Source organism: Blennius ocellaris (genome assembly GCF_963422515.1).
Source record: "Blennius ocellaris genome assembly, chromosome: 18".
In the NCBI taxonomy this organism is placed as follows: Eukaryota; Metazoa; Chordata; class Actinopteri; order Blenniiformes; family Blenniidae; genus Blennius; species Blennius ocellaris.
The window spans coordinates 11,498,271-11,514,201 of record NC_137667.1 but is presented as its reverse complement, the minus strand read 5'-3'; the positions used below and the strand labels follow the sequence as shown (position 1 = coordinate 11,514,201).

The following is a 15,931-nucleotide window of genomic DNA, read 5'->3' as shown; positions in this document are numbered from 1 at the left end:
CTTGGCTCGATTTTTGCTGGTTGCCTGGCAACAGCCCAGATCTGTCCAGCAGATAACTCAGACCAAAACAGCAAATCCGCATGTTTTAACACTTGATTTGTAGAGATTAGCCCAACATACTAGAACATGCTTATTATATGAATGGAAGGTGCTGCTGGGTGGATTGTGAGACTCCAGAGTGGATAAAACACATCACATGTGTTTTAAAGTAAAGCTCAGCAGCAAATCTTCAAGCGAAGCCAGGTGTACTAATGAGATTAACATAAAGCATATTGTTACTTTCTATTATAAATTATGCAATAAGAAGCCGGGGTTAATTTATTAGCTTTTTGAAATAGCACCTGCTACATTTAATATTATGCATAGTAGTGATTTAATTAGCTTTAAGCATATATTTATGATGAACACAGAGATGGAAGTGAATTTCAAAGTGGTCTCTTTAACCTACGTAACTCTGCCTCAAAACAAATGTATATTAAATTGACTTTTAGCTTAAGCAGCAGGCAACTGACCTGAAATTAAATGAAAATTCACAATCTCATAATTTGTCTTACAACCTTAACCTTCTAATATAAATTACAATTGTAGTTAATGTGAAGCCCTTTGAACCACAAATAGCAGAGTGCTTTCTTTAAAATGACAAAAACATGAAGATTAGCAGATATTGGACTGTGTTACCGTCTCATAAAATATTTAGAAATTAGAGAGAAAAGTTTGTACATTTCTCACATATCATAGTTTGGATGTGTTGCTCTGCCGGGGTTGGCGTTTGGTCATACGATGTGTGATTACGACTAATCCTCAGTCATGTGTTTTTTTTAAATCCTCAGCATGTGAGGAGGTGGTCCAGGAGGCGTCGGAGGAAAAGATGGAAGAAGTTAAAGACAAAGCTGACACGCCTCCAAAGTCTCCGCCTGCAAAGCAGGAGATGACGGAGGAGGACCTGGAGGACTGGCTGGACAGCATGATCTCCTGACCGGCAGGGAAACATGGCGGACGTCTAAATATAGAAGCTGCAGTAAGTTTTTCACACTGCGCAGTAAGTTCCTGAAGGACTGGTGTGAGGTTTTTCCAGTTCACATCGGCCTCGCTCTCGCTCTCCCTCTGCGTCCAGTTCTCTTTCTTGAACTAGAAGAGAGACAATGTGTTTTGGAAAGGCAGTACAGTATGTTTCGAACATTTATGAGAATGTGTCAAAATGTTCCCTCAGCACTTCATGTTTCAGAGAAAGAAGTCTCTGTTCTTTGTGAGACTGTGAAAGTTACCCACTGCAGGAGCGTCACCATCAGCGACGTCTCCGCTGCCAAAGAAGACGGACCGATACAGAAACGGGTCACAAAGGACACATTTGGTTTATTGCGTCAGTTACTTTATTCATTTCTTCCCCCCCTCTTCAAAAGAAATGCAGGTTTACCAAAGCGACTACATACATACAAATGGCCATACAATAGCAGTTTGTCGTCAATAAATCCATGAACTGAGTGTTTGTCTTTTTAATTCCTCTGTTTCTTCTACTGTGGAAAGAAGTGCAGGCAGGCAAGACGCCACACTTTTGGAACAAAACCAAACTAAGCAACATTTACACAAGGCTTCATCTAGATTTTATACAACAAATGTCTCTTTTTCTAAATTTTAAAAGCCACAAAACTAGCTTCAAACTAATCCAGAACGAGAGCACTACTTGTGTCAGGAGGGAGAAAAACAACTGTTTCTTTGCATTGCATAGTTTCTCTTAAGGCACGTTGGCACTTAATAAACACCTAAAAGTGAAGAAGTGACCTCTGGTCCTCTGGAAGAACCGGCTTTAATTTCATCAGACCGATTTGAACCAGTTTAAAAAGGCAAATCGGGTCTCACTCGTTTCATTCAATGTCTTAACAGCACACGTCCTTTCAGCTGGGTTGGAAGCAAGTGACGCCGATGTCCTGGCGGTAATCTCGAAATTGTGCATATTCAGACATTCATTCGTCATGCTGTAACCCTTCACACGCATATCAGATGTTTACACACCAACAAATTGTGCAGCAGGTTGGGGGTTAAGCAAGTGAAAAGGCAATGTGAGTTCGAATCAAACCAAGAGATTTGCATAAAAGAGGCGTTGTGGCGATTTTTTTTTTTTTTTTTTTTTCCCCAGTAACAAGGAAAAGAGGACTTGAATGCACAAAACACAAAACGTCCAATCATCGGAGTCTTCGGATCAGTGTGTGTGTTTGTGTGTCTTAATCAGAATTCATTCCAAGGTTGTGTTCTTCCTTTTCGACACCATGGCAGCACGTTCAGTTTCTGATAACAGGGTGAAATTCAGTTCAGCGTCTTTCAGATAGAAGGAAAGTAGAGAGGGGGCGTTCGGGGCACCAGACGAGGCTGCCCACTCTAACCCAGCTGGTCCTCGTATTGCTTCCGGAAGCAGTCTCCAGTGGGGAAGAAGTCCCAGCATCTTTCCTGGTACATCTTCCACACATACGACTCCTGTGAATGGAAAGACAGGTTTGAGATAAATGTTTTATCTGGTGTTTATTGGCTCATCTTTTATGAATTGTCAAAATAAACCGGTTACCTGCAAATTTGGGCCTTTTAACCAACGCTAATGTCAAAAAACATCTAACAGGTTGAATATTTAAGTCATGCCCTCACACTGTTTTTGCCAAAATGCATTAAAATACTGAAACAAATCTCAGCTGCATCTGAGAATGCCTTTATTTAATGTCTTGTTGTGCTCATGTCAGTTCCCCCTCATACGATATAGACCTGAGCATAGTGTGCAGATTGATTTAGTAGCAAATCATTGTTTGCAGATAAATTCAACAAATCACAATGTGGAACAAAGGAAACAACAGTGACATATTGTTGGTATTTGCGTCTCCTCAAATGTGCCAGCAGCATCTCCAGACGGCTCTCAAACAAACAAAAAAGGCAAGAAAAAAATATTCCATTTGTACACACTCGCTGTGTCGGAGCTTAAGCTGCTTAATTAGATGCTTTTTATTTTATTTAATACCCTTGGAACTAAACAATTGCATTTGGTGAAGAGACCATTATTAGGTGACGTTGAATCTTTTGCTTCTTAAGAATAAAGATTCGACAAACATGCAAACAAATATTCTTTTCAAGGCTCCATTTTTCATATTTATGTGAAAAATATAAACCTGCCATGCAGATTTATTCGATGCAAAGTATTTGTGCAGTGAATATTCAGCAGTTTGCGTCATCACTCGTAAAACTATCTGAACTGATTTTAAACAAGGAGCCGATACATCAACTTGCCAACTGATCCTGTTTTACATTGTACCAAGCAAAAAACATTAAAGCCATTCATGTCGATCAGTTTGTGACTATTGTGTCATCAAGGACATGCAGAGCAGCGCCTAATATTTCTCTGGCCAAAATACTGTTTTTTTGGCGTCTGCGGCCTTTAAAGTGTTTATTAACGAAGTGCAAAATGTTTTTAACACTCACTATCTCTTAAAACACTACATATTAGAGAACATTTCAGATCATTTGAAGAAGCTTCCAAATGAAATTAGATACCAAATGATCCTAAACTGGCACTTTATGTTGCATTCATTTAATTGCCAATTACTGAGCTCAAACTCTTTTCCTCTCCTCACATTTTTAATTACGTCTATGGCTACAAATTAAAGATCCAACTCGGTTGGTCTTGGCTTGGATTATTCTCCGGAAGAAAGCCGACTTTTGGTTCCGTCTTTGGAGGAACTGCAACATTTTGGAGTTTCTTTTTCGCTAAGTGTACGGCGTAAGTACAGTGGATGTGCATAAAACAAAGAAAAGACGACTCGATTCTCAGGTGCAATAAGAAGTTAATATAAGAAAAGTCAAAGCAAACCCACGCGGTCTCCCTCCTTCCTGCACTTGTGCAACATCTCAGCCCACTTGATGTGTTGCATAAGTAAAACCGGAGTTTGGAGTCCGTAACCTTCCTGTTTTTCCTTTGTTGTCTTGAGGTTGGTCGCAGACCGCGGGTGAGACGTGATTTGTGAAATCTGTCACGTACCTGACCCGTGTGCTCCGTCTCGTCCTTGTTGATCAGGTACATCAGGAAGAACCTGCACACAGAGGGTGGACCGGTGCTCAGAAATACTGTAAAGCCTTGCCATGTCGGGGGATTTCTGCCTGCTCGTCTTTGCCGCCACACTTACAAGTAGTTGGCCAAGTTGTGCTCTTGTAAGGTGTGGGTCTCAAACCCATGAGGTGTCCGGTCAAAGTAGTCGTTCCCAATGCCACAGATGAAACATTTGGTCTGACAGAGGAAGAAAGGGGGTGAGGGCGACACGGTACAAAGTCATCTGCAGACTTATTGAGGGAAATAAACCATCTCAAAGTCGTGCAGAACCGAATATTTGAAAAAAAACTGCAACAATAAGGAAACTATTGATATAAAAGATGGTGCAATACAAAGTTTTACAAGAGCTGTAGTGGTCTTTATTATGGATCCCCATTGTGTGTATTGTTCCATGAGTCTTTAATAAACATTATTAGTTATTTCTTTTCATTAGATCTAATGTCAATTAAAAACAGAATTTGCAAAGCCATCTTCACACCCCTGTGAGCGTCGATAACTAACTCGGGTTTTAACATCTGATGTAAATACTAAAATGTATGCAAGGTTTGAGGAAGTACTGGTGACAGTATTTTTTACTATCTCGGACATCTTTCAAGCTAATGCTTTCAGCTTCTGTCCAGTACAGTTATAGAGGGCTGCTGTTAAATGTTAATAATTACATTAATCGTCTTAAATACAAGCAGTCAAATTTTAAAAGTGACCCTTATGGTGTGGATTAGTTTTTATAAAGCCTAGAGGAAACTGACTCATGAATATATAATAAAGACTAAAGTATGAGTATGTGACCCAATCATGTCTTCAAAGCCAGAGTCATACAAGACATTCTAACATAATTAAACCAAACAGGAGCTTTGAAACCTGAATAAATGTGAGTAAACTCAGATGCAGATTCTTGTGAACCACGTCACCTTACATCAACTTAAATTTTATGTTCAACAAACATCAAATTCCTCACAGCCATCCACAAAAAAAAAATCAATATTTAAACTGAACCTGCTCAGGATGGATTTAGTGGATTGCTACATGTTGATTTTAGGAGACATACATCTTATAATGAAATCTAAGTTTGCGAGCGTCCTTCCCACATCGTAATGTAGCGACTCTTACCTCCATGTCCTCCTTCACCTGCTCCTGCTGGTCTCTCAGCTCACCGAAGGCGTCGATGATCAGACCTGAAGGCAGTTACAACAAAGCAGCTTCTAACAGAACATATGGCTTGGAAGTGAAATCTGTACTGCCACATTGAGCGAAAACTGTTTTCCTTTTCAATGAAATCAAGTGCTGCTCCTAATTTATTCACTGAGGATATAAAACAACACTGAGATCTGAGCCAAGAAATCAGTGAAGCAGCGGAGAAGCATTAGTAGCATTAAAGCCATAATCTGTCTGAATTTGTGAAAGTATTTTTTCGTTAAAAAATTCCAACATATTTTAGGTTTTGTAAAAAAAATATTTCAATTAGAAAAAAACTTTTTCATAATGTATTTGTTGTATTTGTGCCTCATTACACTAAAACTGTGGGACACATTTAAAAGTCAGTCCGTTTCAATCAGTTATTACACGTTAATAGTTATAATTTTAGCAGTACGTGCCCCTGAACTAAAAGATATCCCTGGTTGAACACAACCAGCAGGACATGGAGAAGGTGGACTTCAGGTACCCTGAATGATGGCCAGCAGGATGACGATGACAAAGAAGAAGAAGGTGATGTCGAACAGGATGCGGTAGAGCTCATAGGGATCTCCAGCCGGGTCCTCCAGCTCATCTCCAATCCCTCCTCCGGCTCTCACACCCACGTACATGTGGAACAAGTAGCACTGCAGAAGGGACAAACACAGGAACCTGGATTAAAAGCAGCTGTGATTTATTCAATGGAAACGAGAGGAAAAGCTGAAGCGAATGTGTAGATTTTAGTTTGAGCCTGAAACACTTAGTTTGGCTGCAGACGGGAGAATTTGTTCACCTTCGGTACAAAGTAACACAAAAGAGGCAAAAATGTGCCTCACAAGGTTGAGAAAAGCATCTGTGCCTTGAAAGCTGTAAAGGCGCCAGGGAATTTGAACGTTGCAAATCCAAAAGGCGCTGAAATACATTTTCATTAGTCCTTGTAAATAGAATTGGCTTCTGTTTAGAGGCCAAATGCTTTGACAAGAGATTAATTTGGAGAATAGTAACCACGAATATTAAACATTTCTGAGCTGAATAGATCCACTCAATGCAGAGGTGGCTTTTGCCTTCATACCCTGACCAAGGTCGAATGATTATGTTTATTCAGAATTTTGTTTTTGTAGAGAAAAATCTGTCTTGTCTGAAGACTGAAACCCGTTTCCCCTTCCAACGTTGTCAGTTTTCTATCGGGTTTTTTTTCTCCCTAAATGAGAAGTAGGATGAACAGTTGGAGGTGGTCACACGTACCGTCATCATATCATCGCACTTCATGTCGGGCTCGTCCTCATCCTCGCTCTTGTTGTAGAACTTCCTGAAGAAGTTGAAGGCCACCACGGTGTAGAGATAAACCACCACAGCCAGCAGGCCCACTGTCAACACAAGCTGCCGGCAGAAAGAGCTCAGCGTCACACACACACACACACACACACACACGCCGTGTCATCGCCAGCCACACCTCAAAATCTTTGACTTCAATAAAATTGCGACAAGAGCAACACCTCAGTGAAGAAGCAGACAAGTTCAAACAACCACCAAGTTTAAAGACACTACAAGTGAATTTATAAGAAATATGTCTGCATTCTTCCGCATGAGTGAAATGACCCGGCCATGACAGTCAACTGTGACTGAAACGGGAGTTGGATAAAACATAAATGAATGACCATCTAATATATATATATATATATATATATATCAAATTTAGAACTACTTCTTAGTGACACTAGAAATGATTGTGACTCTCGGAAAGAAAACGCATCTACTTTAGATTAAATTAATGGTCTTCGAATTCTGGATGTCTCATGTGTTGGGTGTCTGAGGAAAGGAAAAAAAGAACCTATATGCTTAATACAAACGTCTCAAAAATAGTCCTACATTAATGCAAAGAAGTGAAGATTTTGATAAAAGCTGCCCTGAAATCTGAAGCTTCAATTGTGACTGAATGTTTCTTATTAGGACTCTGGCGCCCCCTGCTGGCCCGCTACTTGCCTGCTTGCCGTTATGAGTGACAGATGAGAGGATGGTGCGAAGCGTCTTGAAGCACATGGCGATGTCCAGGAGATGAGCAGCGAAGAAGAAGTTATTAAAGTGTCCAAAGATGGACATGGTGGTATACCAGATCAGATACAGGTAGTTCTGAAGAAGAGAGAGAGAGAGAGAAATAAACCTTTAAATATTGACAAATATTGGCACCTCAACTTCTAAATGTATGCTTTGACCACTCTAAAACTGGTATTTAAACATCCCAGATGTAAATACCCAAAGTAAAAGTTATACATAAAATATAATACATATTCTCACTCAATATCACTTAAAATTCAAGCTAAATCATCAGTACAGTGGCAGTCCTCTCCATGTTATCGCTTTGTTTATTTATATGTGACTGCTGTTTACACAGGTTACGTCACTCAGTCTGGATCCCATTTTTAAGAGAAACCTACAGTAAATACTCATCATATTTCTAGAGGATAAATAGTGTACCTTGTTGATTGTGCATGAACTACTGTCAAAAAGCACCTACATAATATGACATGGTGAAATGTTTAAATCACATTTTTGTCTCATGTCAGTTTGTTTCAAGTCTAACTGATGTGATTAAAACACGTGTTACGACATTATGAAACTTCACTAAATGGATTATATAATAAACTTACATTATCAGTCAAGACCACTCCCATTTTCCAGATGTAGTATTTTGTATCAATGGAGCTCAGCCTGTAGTAGTGTGAGAGTGAAATGTTTCATTAGAACTACAGAAAATACGTGTCGGTAAACATTAGCATCAAGAATGAACATGCATCAGTAAAAAGAACAACAAGTGGGCTTATATTTTGGCAGCTCTGTGACGATGCAGCTTCCTGTTTAGATACAAAGCCAGGAGAGCTGAAAAATCCTCCCAGCCAACGCGCGTCTGGTGTGTTCCCATCGCTGTGATTTCTCACCAGGAGACGAGTGAAGCTTCTTTCTCCACAGTTTCCACAGTGGGGTCGAAGTCCAGAGCGCTCTTATCCAGGCCCAACAGCTCAGCGATACGTTCAGCCCCATACAGGTCGCCATATTTGTTGATCACCTTCAGACAAAGGAAGAACGGCACAGATAGGATTATTCAAAATCCAACCTGTTCAGCAGAGGTGGGAAACATTTTCTCTACTTCAGTGCATGTACAGACAATTATACCAGCAATGACAACACCAAGTTTTTCCTAAGAAAACTTTCTTCCTTTCCTTTTTCAGTTGTTTAAGCAAAAATTCCCATCAGTTGTGTCTGAAGATGTATGAAGGGATAGTCTCATATTGAATTTAGCGTCACATAACAATACACAGCAAAAAAACTCAGCAAGATAGTTTAAAACACACCTAAAGTAGGATTTTCAATCAAATAAATGGAAAACTGACTAAAGATTTTTTTGTGAAAGTTACGTTACAACACAGACAAACCAACCGCCCTTGATATGATAAGACTAACAGTGAATCCTCACAGTTTTTACAATGGAAACATTAACCTGCAGATCCAAGACTTGAAGGCTGATTGTTCACGATCATAGACAGTCAGACATGTCATTTATTCTCTACACTGCTCTTAACTCCAAGAGATCCTCCGGCCTGAATATGCTAAAAAGGTAAGTGTAGTTTTTAGTCTTACTCACTTTGCGTTTTATAAACTTGTCCCAGTAGTTGTTCGGGAAGGACCTGCGGAAAAAGTCAAGAGTTTAGTCGGGTTTCCTTGGAATGAATATGGTTAGTATGCAGTAAATTAAATTCCATAATAGTGGAAATATATCCACAGTATATTTCCAAATGTAAGTGTACATGGATGTATAAACCCGGTTCAAAATGAATAATAATCTTATTAATATAATCATCGTAAATAATAATAATTAATTCATTTATTTATTTTCATTCCCAATGGTTGTTGTGTATTGGCTAGTTCATAGGGTGTACAGCTATGTGAATACATATTGTTAAACATTGGATAACTCAGCACCGGTTAAGTATTTTTTTTTCTTTCTTTGGACAAAATTCATAATGCAGATCTCAATATTTTGACAGCATATATTTGAATTGTTGTTAATATCTGACAAGTAAGGTGGGCACTAATGACAGCTTTCAGCTCCTCAACTCAAGCAAATCTATCGTGTTTGATGGTCTGTGCTACCAAAAAAAAAAAAAAGTGTCGAAAAGTACTTCCAAGTGGAGATAAACAGGAGAGGATCACACTCAGACTCACGGGGTGTTGATGACGAGTCGATCCCACTGGCCCTTGATGTCTTCGTCAGACGGCTGCTCGGTGATGTACAGACCATCAAACTCAAGCTTCCGGGCGATTTCCTTCTCCCTCTTGAAAACCACCAAAGGAACCTGAAAGCACCACGGGGAGGCCTGTGAGTGAAACCGCCTCAGCTCCAGGAAGGTGCTGCTGGCGGCGAACGCTCCCACCTTCAGGTAGTAGTATCCGACCAGGCAGAGGAGGGAGATGACGGTGTGGAAGACGGCCAGGAAGCGCAGGGTGGGCAGCATGTAGCCGGTGCTCTCCTGCAGCACAAACTCGTCCATGTCGAAGAACGTGTTCTCGTCGTCTTCCTCCTCTTCCTCGCCGCCCCAGCTGTTCTCATCTTCCACTTCTTCGTCAGCCTCGCCAGTGACCTGAGGAACAAAATGTGCAAAAATATAAATAAAGTATGGGCCATGTATAGATGCACCTAAAAATTATCAACAAAAAAAAAAAGCTCATTATTTAGTCAATTGTTGTTTTTTGAAGCAGAGAGAAAAGAAAACCATTAAGCCTTTGTAATAAATAAATAAATAAATAAATATTACAATGAGGGCTGCGGTAAACAAACAGAAAAGCTAAATTAAATATTGCATTATTTTCATTTCTATATTTTCATTTCCATGACGTGTAAACTAAAATCATTTGGAATAAAACTCAAGTTTTACAGAGATGCACATGGCAGGCAGTCCTCAGTTCATGTTTATTTTCCTGAAAATGCTTCCATTACTGTTATTAGTCACATGAGTCCAAATCAGCATGTGATGGTTGTTTTCATGCATTGAGGTTTGTCAAAAAGTTAGTTGAATTGTGCATTAAAGTCATTTCATTTGTTACTCACTTGAGTAAAAATACATTTCCCACCATAAATATTACGCGTTTTCCATTTTTGTCATGTTCACAGACTCTAATATTTTAGATAATGATTATTCTTTCAATGGATATTTGTTTAGATATATTTCATTGAATGATTTATGAACGATATTTTATGTCACGTCAATTTATCAATTAAAAAACCTGCAACTTTACATTAAGAACACAAAACTTCATAAGACAAGATGAAAATATTATCTGCACGCATATTCACAAAATTAAAGAGTTCCTGTGTCTGTGGAAATTGTATTGGAATTTACATGTTCGCAATATTATTTCAATTAGTTCACCTTGTAGAAGAGCAGGATGAAGTTGATGGAGAAACACACAAACAGAGCCAGGAATCGGAGGTTGTAGAAGTTACGAGCCAAGTAGTTCTGTGAAGGAAAAGTGCAACAATAAGACTGAGAACTGCTCGTCTTCATTTTACAAGAAGCTCACTGGAAGAGAACTGAGCGCTGCGTTAGAATAAGAAGAAAAGTCTTTCATTTGTTTCATGTACTGAGGGCTTCAAGTGGCCTTGCTTCTGTTTTTAAGGGCGATTCTGGGCCACCACGACCCAAATAAACATTAATACACAATAGCATAATATTCTAAACTTGAAGGACGACTCACCAGCATCTTGGTGAAATAGACTTCGAGAACAGCAAAGACACTGGACATGAAGGCGGGCGCCGGCTCTTTAGGCTGATTCGATCTGGTCTTGACCTTCTCCTCAGTGACTGGCTCCTTCGCCACCTCCTCCTTTGGTTTGTCCTCCTTCTCCTGGTTCTCCATGCTTTAAGAACCACATGTTTTTAACGTTACAGCTCCGTGGTGTCTGTGTGAATATTATTTTTCATATTGATGTCACTCACTCTGCTTTCTCGGGTTCACTCTCTGGGGTTTCAACAGGCTTGGCGGTAGCTTTCTGCAACAGGAGAGATTTATTTTCATCACAGTACGCATGCGGAAGGCTTATAACTCAGGACAGAGGTCTTCAAGCTGCGGCTTTTCAGCACCTCTGTAGTGGCCCTAGTGTTTACTTTTCTAAATTCAAAGCAACTTCAAAGCACATCTGGTGAAAAACCTTATGTGACATCTTATCTATACTTAAAGTAATAAACACATTTTCTGAGTTCAGATGAGTTTTATCTGGAGGAGTTTTTTTTTTTTCAGAAATGTTGCAGAGCTCAGATATAGAGTTTAAACTTGTCTACAGACCTTCTTTTGGTCAGTAGCGGAGGAGTCGGCGGTCAGCTCAGAAACATCGCCCAGGCCGGGCTCCACATGTTTCCCGCCTTCTCTTTTGGGCGCCGTCAGCAGCTCCAACATCACGTCGGCCTCGCCGATGTCTCCTGGCGGCGCCATGGCTGTGTCCAAGATTCCCGATAACTCCACGGCCTCCACCTTCTCCCCTTCTATCGCGTCGCCGTGTATACCGAATTGAGTGGGGTCGGGCATGTTCCCCAGGATGTCCGTCACCTTCATGTTCTTGGCTCCCTCGACAAGCCCTCCACCGAACATGGAGGACCAGATGAGGTGGAAGAACCCAAAGATGAGGCTGTAGATACCCTTAAAGAAGCCGGTGAAGAGCATCCAGAAGAAGGAGAAGAATCCTACGATTATTTCCTTGATGCTCAATTTCTTCACCTTCTTGAACTGCTTGCGCACGTTTTTAATTGAAAAGATATTCCGGACGTTTTGGATCTTCTTCTTGGCGGAGCGACACGCGGTGGTGAAGGCGGATGCCGACTCCAGGGCGCCCTCGTCGTCTCCGGCCAGCTCGTCCAGGATGTTGTGCCCTTCCTCCTCTTCCTCCTCTTCGGGCTGCTCCACCGCGTCCGGCTCGGAGATCTGCGAGGCCAGCTGCATCTCAAAGATCGTGTCCTCGCAGAAGTTCACAAACATCTCCATCTTCTCGCTCTCGCCACCCTCGTTCACCACGTCGAAGATGAACTGCCGTTTGGACTCTTTGACCTGCGGCTTCTCCCACTGCTCGCGGCTCGACTCGCTGATCTCAAAGTAAACCCTCTCGATTCGCTTGGCGCTGCCCATGATCTCGATGCGACCCAGGTAGGGTTCGAAGTAGCTGAGCACGCTCTCTGCCAGATCCAAGAAGCTGCTGAGACGGGAGTCGTGGGGCATGTGTTCAGACAGGTTGGTGAGCAGCACGGCCACGTTGAAGCCGATGTCTTTGGCCGGCTCGTGGAATCGCTCCACGAACTCCTTGTAGTAGAACATGTCGTTCTCGTCCGCCTCGGCACACGAGAGCAGGAACTCGATCTCCGACTGGCTGTACTGCTTCTGGCTCTCCATGGACTTCTGGAAATCCTTTTTAGATATAATGCCCTTACACTCACGGTCGTACTCCCTGAAATTGTCAGACGTTGTGAGATCCTTCAGTTTGAGGAACATATCGAAGAATTTGAGGATCATCTCCACGTTGTTTGACGACTCCACCAGAGTGTCGACCATCTGCTTCCCGATCGTTCCGTTCACCACATTTCCTGTAGGTCAAGCATTATTATTACAAGTGATTTTGCAAAAAACACAATGTACTATAGACACGACATGCCTCTTTACAATAATTCTACCCTGCCTTTAGTAATTGCAGACAGTAAATGGCAGCTTCAGACTCTTACCCTCCAGCAGCGACAGCAACATGACAACCATGTCTTTCTGTAAATCCATCAGCTCCTTCAGCAGCTCGATCTGACTGGCATCCTGAGAAGGATGAGTCATTAACACACGATTGATTAGACACAGAAACAACAAGGTGTTTTCAAATGTATACATCGTAATACAACCGTGAATTATTACCATATCGTTCATATTAGAATCAATTTTAAAATCTTATTCAAAGCTTCATGAGCCTTTCTGACACTACATCACATTACACATTAGATCCATTGACCATTAATTGATATTAAACCAATCCTATGAATGTTAATTATATATATTCTATATACTGTGGCTACTTAATATTCAAATGATTTAAATGAGATCTACCTCATTATTCCATAACCTCACCCCTCAAAAAAATTAAAGATAGCATCTAAACACCATTATAAATTATATAAAGAATTTAAGCTAAAAAAAAATTTAAATATACTTCTGTTTGGACCCTGAAGGTGATTAATAATCATACAAGGAAGTACAATATTTATTTTTCTGTAGGTTTTCATCCACACAACTACAAAAGTTGTGGTTATTTAGCGCTTTCAACAGCAGATCAATCCCTGCTAGTTTTCTACAGCTGTGTCCTTTACAAAAGATATATGGCAAAAATACCTGAGACAGCTTCATCTGCATGTTCGCAAACACATGCAAGAAGCCAACCACCGCATCCCAAAGTCTGCTGTGAGCTAAACTCTGCTGGTTTCCAATACACGGGCCCTGTAAGAATAAAGAGATGTCAGGACAAGGATGAAATATACATCGTGACGGTTTAAATTCAAGTCAATGGAGTTTTTGCTTTAAGGATTCAACAGGGACAGATGAGCTTCTCACCTGGATGTACTCAGTCAGTGAGTTGAATATCTGTTTAGCTACAGATAAAGCTTTGGAGAAGTTGATCTTTCCAGTCTCATCAATTACATCTTTTCCAGAGTAGTACCAGTAGAAATCACTGATAGATTCCTGTAGTCGAATTAACAATGAAGGGAAACATGAAGGATCACGGTAACACTGATGGTGATGAGGATGAGGAAGAGCTTTGTGATGTACCTGCAGACGCAGCAGATAGTCCACAGTGCTGATAATAATGTTAACTGTGGTCGTGTTTCCAGTTTGGGTTCGCAGAAAGTTCTGGAAGTCTGACAAACAAATATTGTCTCATGGTCCAGTGCACGAAACGCAAGTAGACGAAGCAGGCCACGCATCACTTCAAAATGCCAAAAGGAAAGAAGTGATCTCACCTCCATTGTGCCCCTCGCAAAGTAGTTGCAAAAACCGGAAAAGATCTTTTGAAAACTCATCATTCTGTAGTACCTTGGAGCCTTGAGAGAACACACATTCAGGTGAATCCAGCTGAAACCCCACACAGATGTATGTATTTGAAATGTGAGGAGGGTGTACGATCTGTGAAACTCCCCTCAAAAGCAATTAATATGAGGCAAGCAGGACAGGTTTCATGTTCAAAACATTTTTGAAGTCCAGAGCCTTTAGATTGCAGGTTGAAAACTGAATCCAAAGTGCATTTTTGTAAAAAAAAAAAAAATGAAATAAAAATAAAATGCTCTTTATTAAACAACAGTGAAACACTAGGACATTTCCATAAGCTGGGGGAAGCCTGACAACTTTCACATGCAGGTCACCATTTGGCCTGACGTGGAGGATCATTTCAGAAGAAACACGTGGTTATGCAATGAAACCAGATAATCAATGAGATAATCCAGTCAACACAACTATCCAGAATCAAATCATGTGAAAGTTCGACTAATGTATCATAACCAGCTTTGTGAAATAAGCCCAAGTCCAAAGCAAGACAAAGCTTTGCTTAGGCTGTGGAAGAGCCCACAGACCTTCAGTCAAACCCTTGAGAGGTGGCACTGATAGCCTTAGAAAGACGTATTTGAGCATCAGTAATGGGATTTGCATTAGTAAATGATAACATGAAGGGGAGGGGGGGAGGACAGACAACACAGAAAAGGACAGACAGTGGATTCTGAAGATCCACTTTCTACATGCACAGTATCTCCCTACAGACATCTGGGGGAGGGGAGGGCTGGAACCAAGTGAAGCCGGGAGTATGGACCACAGATGTGGAGGGGACATTCAGGGGGAAGCAGCCATATCAGCATGATCTAGATTTGCTATTTACCCCGTTTAGTGTGGACTGCCATCGATGGGATTTTAAAATGACAAGAAGGAGACAAACGATACACGAAGACATAAGCAAAAAGAGAGGACATTGAGTTACAATACAAAGGAGATATGAATATATCAGCTACGAGTGGAAAAAACAAAAACATGCAGTTAAATTATTTTTATTTTTATTATTATTATTATTATTACTATTATTATAATTCTACACGGGGGAATAAAATCATCAGTCCTGGTTTGTATCTAAGTTTAATCTTTTTTTCTTTTTTCTTTTTTAAAGCAAGCACCAAATAAGAATTCAGTGTTGGTGAAGAGTTACCAGTTGCAGACACGAGTAGTAACGGTGAATTGTTAAACACAGAAATAAGAGGAAATGTTTAGCAAAGGACTGAATGATGAAAAGACAGACACAGTTTGATATGAAAAGCCTCAAGTGAAGAGTGTTGAGAGTGTACAGATCGTTGTTTAATGCTGGACCATGTTCTCTGAACGGCTAGAAATCTCCTATAACTCTCTACTGAAGGATAACAGCACAACAAAGAATTGCTTGATTGTGAAAGCAGTGTTTCTTGGCAAGAAATCTTGTTTTGTTTAAAGCCTGTTAAAAGAAGCATGCATTTATAGGAGTTCAGTATGTCGGCAGCCACCTAGAAGTTTTAGCCATTTGACCTTCAGCTTGAGCCTCTGTTGCCCAAAACCGAGCCTCTGTTGCCCAAAACCGGGTTTAAATGCAACAAA

At 40.6% G+C, this 15,931-nt stretch overlaps 2 protein-coding genes across 2 annotated transcripts in view; one reads left to right on the top strand and one right to left on the bottom strand.

The window, feature by feature from the left end:
- Positions 1–2,180, top strand: part of aven (apoptosis, caspase activation inhibitor) — a 38,377-nt gene extending 36,197 nt beyond the window's left edge. The window contains exon 6 of the mRNA XM_080514077.1: positions 831–2,180. Within this exon, the coding sequence (XP_080370203.1) occupies positions 831–976 (146 nt within the window). The 3' untranslated portion in view covers positions 977–2,180. The remainder of the gene's footprint in view (positions 1–830) is intronic.
- The window catches only part of ryr3 (ryanodine receptor 3), a gene marked incomplete at its 5' end in the record, with an annotated part of 112,208 nt that continues 97,325 nt past the window's right edge, over positions 1,049–15,931 (bottom strand). The window contains 22 exon segments of the mRNA XM_080514075.1: positions 1,049–2,469; positions 4,013–4,064; positions 4,158–4,258; positions 5,189–5,253; positions 5,742–5,898; positions 6,497–6,631; positions 7,235–7,381; positions 7,900–7,960; positions 8,188–8,315; positions 8,892–8,934; positions 9,473–9,603; positions 9,682–9,888; positions 10,678–10,764; positions 11,003–11,165; positions 11,245–11,297; positions 11,591–12,876; positions 13,012–13,093; positions 13,661–13,765; positions 13,880–14,008; positions 14,096–14,184; positions 14,287–14,367; positions 15,192–15,206. Coding sequence (XP_080370201.1) covers positions 2,374–2,469; positions 4,013–4,064; positions 4,158–4,258; positions 5,189–5,253; positions 5,742–5,898; positions 6,497–6,631; positions 7,235–7,381; positions 7,900–7,960; positions 8,188–8,315; positions 8,892–8,934; positions 9,473–9,603; positions 9,682–9,888; positions 10,678–10,764; positions 11,003–11,165; positions 11,245–11,297; positions 11,591–12,876; positions 13,012–13,093; positions 13,661–13,765; positions 13,880–14,008; positions 14,096–14,184; positions 14,287–14,367; positions 15,192–15,206 — 3,413 coding nt within the window. The 3' untranslated portion in view covers positions 1,049–2,373.